General features: G+C 36.9%; 2 protein-coding genes across 2 annotated transcripts in view; one reads left to right on the forward strand and one right to left on the reverse strand.

Annotated features, from left to right (window-relative positions):
* Window positions 1-198: 198 nt before the first annotated feature.
* Window positions 199-8,634, reverse strand: LOC125227847 (protein downstream neighbor of son homolog). The gene is made up of 10 exons (XM_048132221.1): window positions 8,414-8,634; window positions 8,128-8,243; window positions 7,308-7,500; window positions 6,524-6,657; window positions 5,832-6,057; window positions 5,150-5,300; window positions 4,605-4,828; window positions 3,687-3,890; window positions 3,143-3,332; window positions 199-531 (listed from the first exon to the last, which is right to left on the reverse strand). The coding sequence occupies exons 1-10, from the start codon at window positions 8,495-8,497 to the stop codon at window positions 353-355; spliced, it is 1,701 nt and encodes a 566-aa protein (XP_047988178.1). The 5' UTR covers window positions 8,498-8,634; the 3' UTR covers window positions 199-352.
* Window positions 8,635-10,376: 1,742 nt separating this feature from the next.
* LOC125228001 (NADPH oxidase 4-like) overlaps window positions 10,377-18,028 on the forward strand; it is a gene marked incomplete at its 5' end in the record, with an annotated part of 47,441 nt that continues 39,789 nt past the window's right edge. Inside the window, 3 exons of the mRNA XM_048132438.1 lie at window positions 10,377-10,409; window positions 17,462-17,557; window positions 17,774-17,972. Coding sequence (XP_047988395.1) covers window positions 10,377-10,409; window positions 17,462-17,557; window positions 17,774-17,972 — 328 coding nt within the window. The remainder of the gene's footprint in view (window positions 10,410-17,461; window positions 17,558-17,773; window positions 17,973-18,028) is intronic.

Consider the following 18,028-nt stretch of genomic DNA (forward strand, 5'->3'; position numbering starts at 1 on the left):
AATTTATTTTTGTACAAAAATATATATTACATTCATGATCATTTCAATACAATTCACACAAAAATCAGTCGGTCAAAAATAAGATTAGTACCCGAACCGCCGGATTTTCGGTTAGTAGGATTTTGAGGGTAACAGTAGCCTAAGCACGACTTTGACACAGACATACTCCCGCTCGCAATAACAGTATTGCGAGAGGAATGATAAAATAAAAAAATAGCGAATCTCAGTGTCAAATCGTGGTAAGTCTACCTAAACTGTAATTTTTCAAAAGGCAGTTTTTTTAGGAAACGACGACAGTAAAGGAATCCGGTGAATCGGGGACTAATCAAAAATAAAATCATTAAGAAACAGGTCACCACGTGTAAGTATTGTCTTCGGCGTTGTACTTGACGCTGTCCAGCGGCTTCACTATGCTCGGGTCCGAGGAGCAGAAGTGCTGCAGCATCTCTTCACTGATCCCGCAGTCGGAGAGGTTCTCCTTATTGAATGCTTTGGCAAAGTGGTTGGGCTCGTTCTCCTTTGAGGACTCGTCTGAAAATGTGTGTGATGTTACTGAGCTGTTCGAGGAATTCAAATAAGACAGGAACATGTTGTGCAGGTAAAAAATATTTCAGACCCTATTGCAAAAAATGTCAGGGCAAGGTTTCAACACCAAAGTATATTAACCCATTCATGGCCACGCACTGTCGAGCGTACACATCACGCCGGGCCACCATACAAACCGTTTTTAGCTAAAACGCGTGACTCAGCTCATGGGTCTCTGGCCTGGCGCGAACGCAAAATAAAGTGCCGCTTATGAATCCGGCCAGTTGAACAATGTTATGCAACATTTTTACTAACCAACTGTTTTCTGTTCATATTAAAAAAAATATTTATTTTATAGCCTGACCAGAAATATATGATTGTCGAGAGAATGCTGTTATTGTCATATAATTAATTAATTATACGGTTGAGAAAAGTATTTAAAAAATATTTATAATGAAATTCCGCAACTAAGCGCGTGATTATGTATATTTCTAGTCAGCCTTTACTTTTTAATCCTTTCAAGCGAGTGGTGTCAATTAAAAGTGTATTAATGCCTATGTGGCGACGTCCAATAGAAAGCTCTCGCTTAAAAGGGTTAACCAATTAACCATAAACAAGGTTGCTGTCAGGTCATGAAATGAAACAAGGTTTTTGAAATAAAACATTTATTATAAACAATTTAAAGGCATAGAATACAATCAAATATAATAATACATATTTACAAACTTAAATACTACGTTACACTACCTTTCCGTCGAGCTTATCATGGTAATCAACAAAACATTTTCCTGGGCACAGACCTGGTTTGCTTGGGCATATAGGGCAATACTGTGTAGTATTAACCCTTTTTTTATTATTCATGTAGCACATGACGCATCTTTTTCTCTTCACTCTATTTTTGCCGTCACGCGGTAATTTAAAAGAAGCGTGACGGAGGCTGGATGAAGCTATAGCCCTTGGCAAACTATCTACTGTGCCGCTTTTTACCAATAGCCCTATAACAGTTTGCCTGAAATCATATAGGCACATAGGCTTCTCGCCAAATCTGTTCCGCCTAATTCCGTAAAACTCATTGGTACGAGCCGGGGTTCGAACCCGCGACCTCTGGAACGAAAGTCGCACGTATTTACCGCTAGCCTAAAATGCTACGAATAAGAAAATTTGAATTAATCAATAATCACAAGCAAGAAAAATAACGAAATCCGTTTATCTAAATGAGTTTGGATTGTAATTGTAACCCAAAGATATCACAGTAATTAATAAAGAATTAACTAAAAAAATATGTCTCTTACCGGCAGGTTCAATCACATCCACACCCATGTCGTTGTTGTTTATTTCTTGCATCATTGCTGTTAAATCAGGATGCATATCATTCAACAAAGGCGAGTTCAGGGTTCCAGTGTTCGAAGCCAGGCCGTTCGGGTGAAGCAGGTTCGGAGTCCAGTTCATAGCACAATTGTTTAGGAGGTCAGGAGGATTCAAATTCCGGGCATCCATAGCCAAGGTCACAAAAATCACAAAATACGAAATCACTTAAGTGCACTGGGAGGAGTATAAAGTCGCCAACGAATAAATCGTGACTAAATAGAATTTCCCATATTACTCTGAAATACATCCTAATAGAGGGGATGGGAAAAATAATTTCTTGAGTTTTTGTAAAACCGCGTGAAAGATAAGACGACCGCTTAATTCGCCGCCGCTCAGGTGCATTCATTGTTTATTGGCCAAGTGTCACCGATAATCTTACATGTGGCCGGTCATGATCTTTGTTTTGGTGAACGTCATTATAATAGACACAATAGAGCACTTAAAAACTGTTATAAACACCACGCAAATGTTTAGAAAAAAGCTTGTCTTGTAAATATTTGTCACACACTTTTATGATATACAATACAATTACTATTTAGTATGTGACTGTTTAAGCCGCCCTGTTTTTGTAATGAAACAAAATAATACAGCATGGTAATAAGTTTGGTTCTTAGAAATGTTGCTTGCTGCCATCCAAACAGCAATACGTTGTAAAATGGTACAAGTTGCAAGGAATTTCGTCATGAAATAAGCTTTAAAACAATGCAATAAAGTTTATTTTTGCGTGCTACGAAAAAATGTGTAGTTTTTACAAGTAGCGCCAGGCCACGGCGACCCATACCTTGAGTCGTGTCTATAACTTCAGGCATATATATATTATTTATATTTTTGAAATGTGGATTCATCCATTTGCTTGGAATACGTATGTATCTCGAATTTCAGAATATTTACTATATTACACTTATAGTAAACCAAACTTGAATATTCTAGACCCCATTTCACTAAAAAAAAAACAACTTTATATTTTTTTTATTCATTACACCTAATGAAAATGGTTGTTAGCTCAAATTATACTTACATTATTACGTTTTATTACGTTTTGTTTATGTTTAAATCAGAATTTATTCAGGACTCACATGCGAGTCATCGGCCCTGCGGAACTGTTCCGTCATGACTCATAAGCTGAGTTGCTGGCCATGAATGGGTTAAAAACTAGTTTCCGGACTTCTTTCCCACGTTTCGGCCAGATTGCACTGCTGAGACGTCGGAAAAGTTAATTTAGTGTTATTTTGTTTCAATGAAAACACACCTTGTGCGATGCCTTTGGCCGCCCACGAGAAAGCCACAGTCGGCGTATGATGCGCGAAAGTGGCACTGAATTGCGCGCCGGAGTCTTTCAGCACGTCAAACAGAGAGTGAATGGTGGTTGGGAGGATGGGCCCTCGCAGCTCGATCGAGAAGTACTTCTTGTTGTCCGAGTGTAGAACACTTTCGCGGACCTGAAGACAAACACGATAAAAAATAGGACTATTGAAACCGGATACAAATAAAAAATAAATAAAAAGATATTTATTTACCAACACAGCACGAAATGGAAATGTAAGAACTTATAAAAACTTAGTAAGTTTGAAAAAGATTGCTATTGAAACAAGATACAAATAACAAAACTGCTATTGAATAGGATTAATACGAATATTATATTTTTTTATTGATGGGGCTAACAAGTAGGCGGTATACTTTGCGAAGGAGCTACAATTTTATTATTCTCTTACCAGGAAGTTGATCAGCTCAAACAACAAGTCTAGTAACTAATAAATAGGAAGTGTCGTGATACTTGTGATGTCCTCACTTACGTTTAGTGATTGCAACGTCCCTCCATGGAACGCAGTAGGCGCTAGTAACGTAGGCGGGACACCAGCGAGCGGGCCAGTAGCCGCAATGATGGATTTGCAGTTGAGCAGGAAGTTGAACAGAGCTTGGGCGTCGGCGCCTCGAGCGAACACGAGCGATTCGGCCGCGCTGTCGACGCTACTCTCGGCTGTCTGGACTATTCGGGCCTGAAAATAAATCATCCGATTAAAAAGAGTCCATAACCAGTATCTTCCATCAAGAGACAGAAACTATATAATTAAACCGGAATCAAAAACTGTTGCCAGTTCTATCAATTTGCTCTAATGTTCAGGGAGAGTGGAGACATGGCAGTTCACACTGTAAAACATGAAAATATTTCGATTATTGAAATTTCGCCCCATATTCTGGTCAGAAGTAGCCATCTTCAAATTCACTCTATAAATGGAAACAATGTGGGCAAAAAAACATTATTACCCAGTTGTGACAGGAACGCATCAGGACCCTCGTCTCTCGACCCTTCATCTTGAGCCTCTTGCTTCACGTTAGTTTCATCCATCATGTCATAGCAACAGTCTACACACACACAACTGATAATTATGATAACTACGAACCACTACGAACATAAATCTTAGAACAAATTAAATTAAAAACATTTGAAAATATTTTAATTTGTATTTTTAAGTAGTAACACTACTATTATACTAATACACTACTATTTTAATGTTTATAACTACGAACATTTTCCGAAAAATTAGTGAAGTTTCTAATGGGGTGGCAACGCGCATGTGACAAAAGGCGTTAGGTTACACCGCTTATCAGGCGGACCGTATACTTGTTTGCCACTGACGTAAAACTTATTAACAAAAATTAACTCGATGTCAATTTTGTGACGACAATTTTGAAAATGCTTCTACACAAACCTGCTGGTTATTGATCCTATTCAGCATAGCTGTCTCCAAACCCAGTTGTGACAGGAACGCATCAGGATCTTCGTCTCCCGATCCTTCATCTTGAGCCTCTTGTTTCACGTTAGTGTCGTCCATCGTGTCATAGCAACTGTCGAAGGAGGAGTTCTTTGGCCGGTCTTCGTCTGATGTGTTTAGCCGCTTTTTGTCGGGGCGGAGGGGCATTGTGAATTCTACATCTATAAGAAAAATAATTTTATAAAAATTGTGTTGTATTTAACGCTACTACCGCTAGTAAAGCGGGGATGTGGCAAGCCCAAACGAAGATGAAGTGGCGGGACGATTAAAGATAAGTGACTGGCCAGAAATAACGGCAGCCGTGGAGATTAAGAGAGGGACACTCGAAAAATTTGCTTTGTTTTTAATTTCATAACGTGTACAGCCAGCTGCTGTGGTTTAGTCACAGGTTACATTTTCAAAATGATTTTAGGGTAAGATGGGGTAAAGCAAGTTGTCATATTGGGATTTTTAGTTTCTCAAATGAAAATGTGCCACTTTACCTTCTTGCCGCAGCGTCTGCCTGAAGCCCCTCGTGGTCGGACTGATGAGCGCGCAAGGCTCGGACACGCCACATAGACCCGCGGCTCGGAATAGACATGTGAACGTATTTGCACACACGTAAAAATATGGACAGTGGCGAGCGCGAAGCAACTAAAAGAAATTAAGCACTTGAAAAATTTCATGATTCATATTTAGGGCAATACTGAGTCTGGGCAATACTAGGGCAAGTTTAGTCTGAATAAAAACTAAAAAAAAATTAATGCAGCTGAATAATACCTACTTTTTATTTAGTTTATAGAGCATACACAATTACACACATACATACAATCACGCCTCTATCCCATAAACGGCTAGACCGAGCACGTGAAACTACTCAAGTTTCAGTGCCACTCTTGGCAACTAATGGGTTGAAAGAAAACGAAGATTATAGAGCAAGCCTCTTAACGGCTCAGCCACGACATTGGCCTAAGCGCGACAGCGGTGAGCGGCGGCTATACAATGGAGCGAGACACAGCGATGGGACTTTTCATTCGAACGTATGGCTGCCACTCACCGCTGTCGCGCTTAGACCAATGTCGTGGCTGGGCCGTAAGAGTCTTAAGTATATGGCACACCAATGATTAAATCAAAATGGGATAAACTACTAAACGCATTTGCAATCTAAAAACAGTTTTTTCTCACCTGAAAAAGCGATCTAAAGCTCTCAGTCCACTCGGTATGCAGAGCTTGCTTGACTTCCTCATTACCAGCTAGGAAGCTAGTCGCAGACACGCGGCCCGATGATCGGGGGAACAACTCGAGCCAGGGGAGTTGTGGGTGCTGCCAGTAGAGGCATGTTTGGTGGAAGCGGGCTCGTGGTGAGGTGTCTAGTGTCGATGAGGTGGTTGTGTCGAGGCAGCGGACGAACCTGATATAATCAGTGCATGTTATCTATTGATTCTTACCAAATAAAATAATCAACATACACTGTAACATAATAACACATTTACTAACAGAGAATAAATGGCGCACTGTGTCACTGTCAGAAACCAGTCTTCATCTATAACCGCCCGCTTTTATGGCGACAACCCAGGGGGTTCACGAGTGCCCACCCACCAGGCGAGTTCTTGGTTGAGGAAGTAAAAATGACAAATGTGATCAAGGCTTTCAGTGCTAAAAACTGGGATCAAACCAGTATTGTCTACTTTCTCAGCAGCAGATGCCGTAACTAATAGGCCTAAAATCATTTGATTTGTTTCATAGTCACATCTTTGATATTTTCGCTTTTCGACATTCATTACATTGATAAATGTTAATGTAGTCAATAATAGATAGGCAATGCAAATCTATGAGATTGTGATACTTTATCAGTCTTTCTCAAAATATATGCATACCCTGTTATCCCTGATGCTTCTTCGCTGGCTTTCAGTTTTGCGGTCCACGCAAATGGCTTTGGTGACATTAACCTAAGTTTTGATTTGAGGGCCCAGTCTATTGGCAGATGCTTACACTTCTTTACAGCAACATCCTAAAAATTTAAATAATTTATTTACACTTAAGTATAGTATATTAATACAGTCAGGAACAATGAAAGCAGTAAATTTTTCAACCCTATAATTTCAACAAATCTTCCAAAATGAATAATTTAATTATATTGCTGTAAATTGCAAAAATAAAAAATGGAAAAATATGTTTTATTAGCCTTCCATTTTTAATGATTGTACAGTGTACATGTTTATTGCATTCACATTTTAAATAAGTTTGGGTAGATGTTTTAACTTTGCTAAGGTACAATAGGGTAAGACAAACATTGAGACAAAGCTAAAATTTGTAGGGAATCTTCATACTGCTCTTGTCTCGGATAAAATAATCTAATTTAGTCTAGGCCGGAAAAACGCTAGGTTGAAGAAGTCTGATCCCAGAACTTTTTGTCACTAACTGTTCTTTTCTTTCCACAAGCAACAATCAGATCAGCTCAGCTAGATGGTATTATAATATTGCACTGTCAGAAAACTGACATACTTAAGGTGGTTAAATGAGTGCTTTCATCAGGCAGACCATATGCCTGTTTGCCACCAACATGGTATAAAAAAAATTTGATACACGGACAATGAGCCAGATTAAACTTAATAAACTACATAGTTAACATTTTAACCTACTTTTTAAAGTTTTACTTACTGGTTCTACGGAATGTTCTGCAGTGAATTTTTGCAATAGATTTGAGAATGTAGATAATTTGTTTGTGTCCAATTCCTGTGGAGGCTTCTCTACCTTTGCAGGTAGCTTTAAAAGTGCAAACAGTGTTTTGTCATTTGATTCATCTAGTTCTGCAAAGTCAGTCTTTGCCTTTTTTGTTTGCTGAGGATTTGACCTAAAAAAAATTTATAGAATGATAGATTAGGAACTAATGACCTGCTTTTTTAAATTTATAATTTGGTTATTGTAATCTGTCTCTTTCTACTTCAGCGTAACCAAAATGTATGAAAGGGTAGTTATAAAAACCATTACAATTATTTCAAGAGTAGTATGAAAGTAGTAACTATCAGACCAAGGATGAAAGGTTTATCCTATATGATTAGTCAAAAACATTATCATTTGTAGCAGCAAACACTATTACAAAATGTGGCCATAAAATATAGTATAGAAGTTACAATTTGATTTGTTTCATTATAAGATTTAACAAAACAAAAGAAAAGCAACTCTTTCCATTAATTATTAATTCAAAATTATTTTGGGAATAATAATTGTACTGTGTTGGGATGTTAGTGATTAAAGAAACCATAGATATTGATTATTGTGTTAAACTCACATTTCAATTAAATAAGATGAGGTTAACATGAATAACATGTGTATGCTAATTAAGCCTACATGTTATGGAAAGTTCAGTCTAAAAATATCAAGGAAGCAGAATACAGGCATATACACTTTATAAGGGCAATATCTTATAAGGTGGACAAAAACAAACCTGAAGTTGAACCAAGAATCAGCATCAACTTACTTTGAAAATGGGTTTTTCCTCTTGTCTCCATCTAACAGCCTAGAAAAATCTAAGGCACTGGTTTCTTGATTACTGGGTTCCTCACTAGTTGATACTGAAGGATGTTTCATCCGTTCCTGCGGTAGATAACATGGATATAAACAAACATCACAGCATCCATTGCATGCATCATAGGTACATCAAAATTATATGCATAAAACACGAATTACAGAGGTCCTAATAGAAACAATATAACATCGAAATGAACTAGGAGATAATAAATATTATACAAAGAGTAAATTTATACCTGTAAAGCTAGTTTTCGTTTTTTCAGCTTGTGCAGCTGCATAACTTCGCTGGGCCTTTTCCATGGCGATGGAGGCGGGTTCATTTTCCTTAGCTTTAAACTAGATTTGACTGTATATCACTAATTACTAAAACATGGTTAATTAGGTTGAAGTCGCAGCTTTATTTCAAAAAATTGGAAGGATAAATAAAACAATAGAAACAAGCATCTTCTTGAGCTGTCAAAAACTGGGTTGCCACTTTCGGGACTTGCCATGGTTGTTATTGCCAGGACAACTTTATGTCCTACGAGTCCATTTAAAATCCGTATGATTATAAAAATTACCATAATGAGATTAATGAGAATTATACCAATTATATTACATAGTTGAATATGAGTAGACTCTGAATTCATAATACCGTTTTTATGCATCACTGTAGTGACACACACCGAGCTTGTCAGTAGAAAAAGGCGCGGTATTCAAATTTCCTACGGGAAGTCAACTATTTTTTTTTATAGTCCAGGACACCAGAAGGGGTTTCGTAATTTCTTGAACACGCCGTTCGTTCTTTACACCTTACTATTCTAGACTCTTTTGATGCTTTGACAAGTTGGCTAGTAGAATAGAATGTTAATTTTTAATCATAATTGTTTTACATTTAATTTTCTTCTCATTGATGATATAATATGTACTTATGTGGTGAAAAATTATGTGTTAGGCCGGCAACAGACAGTCTGAAAAATTCATAATCTGAAAAAAGATTTGTATGCAAACTGACACTGACAGACTGTCTGTTGCCGGCCTTACACTGTCGCACTTACATGATTCCATTTTTCGAACCACCTGTTACGCTCAAGATTAAGAGCCCCCACAGACGGGAGACAAAACTGTTTTGTCTCCGTCGCTCGGTCTATGGGCTAGTATGAAGGTGCGCACACGAGGCGACGCAACTTTTCATACAAATACGACGGAGACAAAACAGTTTTGTCTCCCGTCTGTGGAGGCCCTAAATATTAGAAGTTTCGCTCTGACTTCAAACTGACACTACAAGACACTGACAGATCTGTCAGTGTCAAAATTATTAGAACGGGGGTTTAATATTAGAACGGGCGGTAAAACAGCAACGTTGCCCCATTGTATAACAAATAACTATAGCCACCCCGTAGAGTATTATATTCTTTGCCGTATAGAGTCTAATGTCGGTTGCATTAAATAATTTGTTGCCGAATATATGTAAAGTCAACCAATTGGAACCCTAGGCCACTCTACAACCATGTCAAAATGACAAGCAGTAAGAGATTTCTTACAAACTGATTTATAACGTCACTATGACATAGTTCTACATCACTGTTAGCTATGTTAACCACTGTTAGCTATGTTGAGTTGAGCCCTTGGTTGGGTAATAAGATTTAACGAATCGCTAATTGTGGTAACTTGGCAAATGAATCGTCTTTATATTCTTGATAGTTATTACTAGTACTTATTAGGTGTTAAGCGGCGAAATTATAATATTAGGATCTGGGCATTTTAATAAAATGTTCATAAACTTTGCTCGCCTAGGCTTTTGATACCTACTTACAGTATACAGCTGTCATGTGGATATTCAACCTTCTGCCAAGCGAACATAAAGCGCTGTGCAAAGCGCCCTTTAATGTAAAGCTGTGTTTATGAATAATGTCGTGAGATGAGATGACCTACCGAATCTCAGCGCGTTTCAGTACGCGAGTCCCGCCGCTAGCGCCGCCCGTGTCCGCCGTACGGCAGTCACTGGATGCAAGTTATCACACGCTGATTCCAATTTTGAAATTTAAACTTCATAATGGCATTCGAAGAATACAAAGGAAAACTTTAAAAAATAAATGAGCGGGAAATCATTTCAAGAAAAATCGGAAACAAATTAAAAGTAAAATGTGATGATTAATTTTAATTACCTGCTGGAAAATTAATTGACATAAATTGTATAATGGCAACAATAATCCGTGTTTTATACGAATTTTCAATCAGGCGCATTTTTTGGTAAGTTATTTTTTAATAAATATTTCGTAACTTTTTTTCCATTGATGGACACTACGCTAAACAATAGAATTGTAGCTTATATACCTATCAACCTATCATTATATCAGGGTATCACCTATCCAGTACTTAACTAAATTAGTTTGACTCCGCGCATAGCCCGACTTCTCTTAAAAACTCGCTGCATTTCAGACTGTAGAGTTGTAGACTTGTGAACCGTGAATGGGTCATCTTTCCAAGAATCGCACGGTGACGCCAGCGACCTTTCACAGCGCCCAATGCCGCATACATTACTACATCAGAACACACGTAATAACAAGAATATCCTATAAAACCGGCAATGTATAACGCATTGTTGCGAAAGGACGTGTCCCCAGAAACTGGGGGTCAGCGTGAGCGAATAGTTTGGTAGCATTCTACTAAAGGCGGCACGGTTTACGGAATGTTAAGATTTAGGTTAATGTACTTTGATATTATAAATTGTTTTAATGAAAAAGACAAATTAATTTTAAAGCATGTACGCACATTCGTTTTAAATTTATTTAGATATCCTTTAATTTTGTACGTTTGTACGTTGTAGGTTTGTAGCTTCCTTAATTGAGTTAATAATTATAAAGAGATAACCTTCCTCGAAGAGTTTGTAATATGTAGTTACCTTTAACTAACCGTAAGTTCATATTTATGTAAGTAGTATTATTTAAACATAATCAAGTGAATATAACTTAGGGGGCCGGTTGCATCAATCCCAGTTAACAGAGACGTCACGCAGTAGAAGTCTATGTAAATGCCCAATCGCTCTTACAAAAAAATGCGAACTTCAATTCGGTAAAAAATAATAATCAGTCAATATTTATTTTGACTGGTGAAAACATATTGATTTCTTCCAAAAAGGTTTCAACGTGCCCAATTTAACGTCAACGTCAGTAACATTAAATAATGATAGAAATTAATTACGTGCATTGCATGTGAATGGTTTTATTCATTTCATTCATCATAGCGTCGGCGATTACGAGCGAGTAATTATAGCAATCGAAAAACCTTACATATTTTTTTAAATTTAAATTTATTATATTAGGTATAGGTATTAAAAAAATAAATGTACCTACCTGTAGAGGTATTATAGATAAATCTGTATATTTCGCATAAACACTATTAATTTGACACATTTAAAATATTTTTGTTCATTTTCTTGCAAAGTACTTTATTCAGTGTGTATGGTATGGTATACCAACATTACCAACTTGAGTTCAGTGACAATTATTTAATTGAATGTAGGTAATGTTTGTTACCTACTATTATTAAGCCGCATATCATTTTATTTTAAAAGTACACTTTCCTATTTCTTAGGTATTTTCTTTAGTTATATTTTTATTAAATCGTATAAATTCGGCATTAGGGCGATCAATAGGTACAGGTAAGTAATAGGTTTATGCATAATCTGCTTATTTTGTTTTAAACTGCCGTTATCTCGAGCGTAGGTAATCCAATAGAATAGAGCAAAGACGCGTGATGGATTGTTTACATAGTTTACTTACTTGCTTTTGGTAACTTTACCAGCCGTGACTCTTATTACCTAGGTAATAGACCTTATCATAGTTAATATAAGAGGGTACCTAGCCAACTGCATTTTGATCGCCCCGGAGCGTCAACGATTTTGCGATTGGCTAGAGGGTCAGCCGTCCTAGCCGAAGTGAAAAGCGATCGGGAAAGCTAGCTACGATACACTTACGAAGCGTAAAATGATTGTCACGTTGGCTAGGTATGTAACCTGGCATGTGGACAATCACAGTGTGTCGTATATCAACCTATTAATCAATTACAGTAACTGGCAGTTGCCTGCTGGCTGCCAATGTGTTAGGCTACTACTATAAGGCTTGAATTACGCGTGATAAGATCTAGCGTTAACATAGTCATTATTAAGTACATCAGTGATAATGTTCGTTAATTATATAATACTTATAGTAAACCTATTTCAAGCATAACCAACATGTGCGAGTCCCAGATATAGTTAGTAAATTGACCTAAGTTTTATATGTTATAAATCATAATGGGATCGTTTTTGGATCTCTAAAATTGTAGGTATTTATAACGCGCAAACCCCGTAAGGGACCGGCCACATCAGAGCGTCGCGTGTCTCGGGGCGCGCAACGGACGTCTGCGCCACGCCACCTGAGTGTAATTCAAAAATGGGGGGCCCCACCCCCAATTCTTTTTTACTATTTAGTGTCGTCTCCTCAGTACATTTTGTATAGGAAGGACGTAAGACGCGCCCCAGGTGGCGTGGCGGCGGCGTGGCGCGCCCCGAGACACGCGACGCTTAAGTGGGAACGCTGGCTTAGAGACAAACTCCGAGATTTATTTGCAAATAAATAGGTAAATAAACATTATGACCATTATTTATTTTCAGGATAGGTACGCCTTCACAATTTATCACCGGAAATTGTATAGTTTAGTTTGTTATGGAACATTAATTGTCTAGTAATTATGTTACCATAGTATAAATATGGATCTACCTGCCCACTCTGCGAATAGAGCGACTAATATAGGCACAAACTCGTAAAATGAATCGTTAGGCCAGCTGTTTACAAGCGTTCGTAATTAAGTTGTAAATCCCTAAAATAACCGGCAGTTCATTTATTTCTATGTATTTGTTTCAAAGATATGTAGGAGGCCGATAATAAGGTCATGAGTTGGTTTTATTATAGGACATAAAACAATGGCACTGTGTGTTACTCCCATCATAATATATATTACATACACATGCGTACCTACATATGTAGGTTATACCTATATATATTAAACTAAACGCCTAAAGGAGAAGTTTCACTCGCACTCAGCAATTAAGTAAGGGGTTAAAATCAAAATATATCACAATGGAGTCCATATCCCTGGCTCAACTTTAACGACACCCACGGATGGATGAAATCCGTAAAATTCTTAACCCGTCACCACACGCGGGCGTCATACATTATATTATATAATTATTTATCTTATCTATCTATCACATTACAGCCATGATTTGAAAATCTTCCTAGCCTCGCGAAGGTTAAAGTGGTTTTTAATTCAGTCAAGACGCGCCGCCTAATGTGGACCAAGTACCTACGAGTAGGTGCGACATGACATGACAGGAGTGAAGATACCCATAGCCACACCTCGGACACGGTGTGTTAGGTGTAAGGATTGTATACCTAACAAAACATTTTTGATATTCGCAATAGGCTAGTTTCCTATAGTTAAAATAAAATATTTTATGCAGTGCACGAAATAAAGCACCACATAATTAGAAGAAAAATATGGACAGTAGTTATTTTTAAACACAATTTTTATTTAATAAGTCAAAGAGAAAGATATAAAGTAAATGAATTGACCGTGACGTCACTCCTCAGTATTTCATAGTAATTCCATATTAGCAAATCGTTTTGACAGTTCATAAAAAGAAGCTGATTTGACTAGTAGGAAACTAGCCTATTTCATGTACCTAATATAAATATACTCTTACGAATTCTAGTTCTAGTCTAATGTGTTGTAAACCTACTAAATAACAAATATTTGCCTTTGGCTAGTCTGTGGCCAAGAGTAAGCACATTTATAATTTAAAAAAAATATACCTCTATATACCTACATATATTTAACGTAGGTAAATTAGATTGGTTTAAAATTCCTAATTCGGTTTACCTTTTGCTTTATAACTTTAAAACACTAACATTTTCAGAACAAACGAGATCTGTTTGACGGCTAGAATCATCCTTTGCCGTTAAACTCCTATTGTCAGAATAACCCGGTAGTGTGTAGTTGTTCCTGCCATTAAACTTCATGAACATTGCACACGGAACTGGGTCATCTGGGATTAGTCCGCTTTCTGAAACAACCTCTGTATGTTTACTATTACGAAGATAAAAATTTATGACACCAGACGTTAACCGATATACATTATATACCATCTTATAAGTATACATTATTTGAACTTTTAATCGAAACATCTGTATACAATAAACCACATCGTACCCATAAACTGCGGAAACTTTACAATAAACTGGGTTTACTTTAGGCCGATAGTCCACTATCATATTATGTTTAGTAGTAAATATATTATTATGTGTTATGGACCAAGTGATTAATAACTAATAAGGGCATTATGTGTGTGATTGATAATTGTCTAGACGCCATTTTTTATCACATTGCCCGGTCATTATGATACTGCTACGTGATCGTTGGGCAATTTGATTATAAGTGTAACAAGTTTGTCCAAACGCCATTTTTTATCACATTGTCCGGTCATTATGATACTGCTGCTGTGATTGTTGGAGTTGTTGGGCAATTTGATAATTAGTTTAATAAGTTTACCTAAACGCCATTTTTTTTGTCACATTGCCCGGTCATTATGATACTGCTACGTGATCGTTGGGCAATTTGATAATAAGTTTCACAAGTTTGTCTAAAGGCCAATTTTTATCACATTGTCTTGTCATTATGATACTGCTAGGTGCATTGGGGTAATTTCGAAGTACAGAAATCCTCGGGTAATTTCGAAAGGGGAATCTTGATATCATATATATAATGGTGATTTTTATGTGACTTTCGAAATTAGACGGCTTTCGAAATTACCCCAATGCACCCTACGTGATCGTTGATGGGCAATTTGATAATAAGTTTATTAAGTATAATGAAATAATGAAATGTAAATTGAGCTGCTTGAATGAGGATACTTTTGTTGAATGAGAAAAAGGGAGGCATACAGACCTATGATCATATTTCTATGATAAACATATGATAGTGGACTTTCGGCCTTATACAAATACAAGTATGAAAGATTAAATAGGTAGGTTAAAAGATAAAAATTCCACTCGATAAAATTAAATGGACATTTCACTTTCTATCCAAAAACAAAAGGTTTCACCACTTTTGACAACTGAAAGAGGCGTCCGTTCAAAAATGAGCTTGTCAAAAATGCAATCACCGGCCGCCAGTCCGCGCACCCGTTGACGCATGTGAATGAAAATGATAGTGTAGCACGTCCACACTATTAATTAATGCGAGAACACTCCAGATCCGCTGTCATCGACTCGCATCGGCTCTATTTAGTTGTTCAATGGGAGCTGCTTTCAAAGGCGGTGCATACAGAATGCAGTAACGCATACCCTGAATAGTGTCTGTCTGAAGTAGGCTGCTATACTTGTGTACTTCGGTTTATATTTCAAGACGTCGGTGTTAAAGGGAGGTGGGCAGAGGCCTATAAGTAATATTTTTAGGGTTCCGTAGTCAACTAGGAACCCTTATAGTTTCGCCATGTCTGTCTGTCCGTCCGTCCATCCGTCCGCGGATAATCTCAGTAACCGTTAGCACTAGAAAGCTAAAATTTGGTACCAATATGTATATCAATCACGCCAACAAAGTGCAAAAATAAAAAATGGAAAAAAATGTTTTATTAGGGTACCCCCCCTACATGTAAAGTGGGGGCTGATATTTTTTTTCATTCCAACCCCAATGTGTGATATATTGTTGGATAGGTATTTAAAAATGAATATGGGTTTCCTAAGATCGTTTTTTGATAATATTAATAGTTTTGGAAATAATCGCTCCTAAAGGAAAAAAAAGTGCGTCCCCCCCCCCTCTAACTTTTGAACCATATATTTAAAAATTATGAAAAAAATCACAAAAGTAGAACTCCATAAAGACTTTCTAGGAAAATTGTTTTGAACTTGATAGGTTTAGTTAAGTTTTTGAGAAAAATAAGGAAAACTACGGAACCTACACTGAGCGTGGCCCGACACGCTCTTGGCCGGTTTTTTTTGATTGGATAACTGCCTATTCTTATTTTAATTTCGGGCGGACACATACGTAGAAGGTTAAGTATTTATATTATGTGCTACATCATTCGAACTTGAATTAAGAGCAGGGCGTTGTTTTGTATTATTTTTATGAAATTATTTTATTTGGGTTATTATTAAAAACATTCAATAACACATTAAAACAATAAAAACACTTATACTAAAACCTTATAAAATATAAACACTAATGCTAAAACCTTATAAATAAAAAAAATATTTATTTTTCATTTGGGTTGAATATGAGAAACTTTGTATTTGAGGAATCAAGACACAAGGAGAAGAAACAATTCAGGGAACTCTTAAAATCTATATCTTCGCTCAATCAAAAATTATTAAATATCACTTCGGGTCGAAACTTCACCTTAATATATTTTATGCTCTTTGATTTGCGCTGGTCACTTGGGCTATTCATAGATGCAGTTAAAAGCTGCTTTGTTTAACGATAATTCTATCTTTCAGCTTTGGCATATATTTGGCATTATTCTTCTATTCTATTCAGCTTTGGCATCGATGAATGAATGGTTATTTAATATGTATTTCATATAGATAATAAGTAGGTACCTATATTTTCTTTCAAGCTAACTTACAGAATCAAGGTATATTTTTAATTAATGTACCTACTTGAATTATAGTCACTATAGGTATATGGTTGCTAAATTACCTCAGTACAGTGCACCAATTACCAAATGTTCGATGCGCGATTGTGCATAATTTGAATTCGGATTACAACCGGGGAATGTAATGGGAATTCGGTTCCGTCTCGTGAAATCTATGGGCTATTTATTGCCTATGTCTAATTATAGGTATAATCTATTGTTCTTAATAGCCCCCAAAACAAGAAAAATATGTTCATTTTACATCTATAACTACAAATATGTTCCAACCTAATTTTATTCTACTTATCCTGAATTTTACTACTGAATTAACTAAAACGATAATAGAAATGCTATTGTTTGTATTGTAACGCTCTCAAATTCTTTAGAATACGACCCGGTGCGGTGAGCGCCTATACTCAGGTAGGTTAGCGGATTTTATTTTAAATTTACAAGCCTAAAAACAGCACAGATTGACATGCATGGTTAATGAAAAGAAAACAGTAATTACTGGTGTACAGGTTACTAACTATTATTGAAGTATATTGGTACACGACACGTGAACTTTACGTGTTCGTCTAGCATCGGTAATAGCAGAGTGACACGACTAACATGGAGTTTCTGTTTGTTCCAGATATCATGGATCTCACTAGTCATTTATGTGTTTTATACAACTTTTACGTTTTACCAAACTAGTCGCCAGTTTTACTACTTACGAGAAATATTAGGGGTAAGTTGCTTAGGTTTGTTTTTGTATCGGTCGTCCGAAGCGCCTGTGGTTAGCTCGAAAACGAGCACACCTTGAAAGAACATTAAAAAGTTTGATTATGTTCTCAAGATACGCGGTACATCGCCTGTCCATAAAAAAATCCTTAAAACACTATCCCACTATCCCCCTGGGGAAAACTCTTTACTTCATACTCACCGCAGCTTTCTTTGTTTTTAGATCGGTCTATGTATTTCCCGTGGGACTGCAACGGTTCTAAATATATGTTGTGCACTCGTTTTACTTCCCTTGTGCAAGAAGCTCAACCAAGTTCTTTATCGAATTTTGTCGAAACTTTGGCCGGGACTTTTCTTTTTCTGGCTGGAAAAAGCGAAGAGTTTTCACATGTCCGTTGCGATAACCCTTGTTGTGTTTGCTGGTAAGTATCGTAAGCACAAATCACATTGAATGCATTGCTATTGAGTTTGAAAATAA

The sequence above is a fragment of the Leguminivora glycinivorella genome, chromosome 7, assembly GCF_023078275.1.
Source record: "Leguminivora glycinivorella isolate SPB_JAAS2020 chromosome 7, LegGlyc_1.1, whole genome shotgun sequence".
NCBI lineage: Eukaryota > Metazoa > Arthropoda > Insecta > Lepidoptera > Tortricidae > Leguminivora > Leguminivora glycinivorella.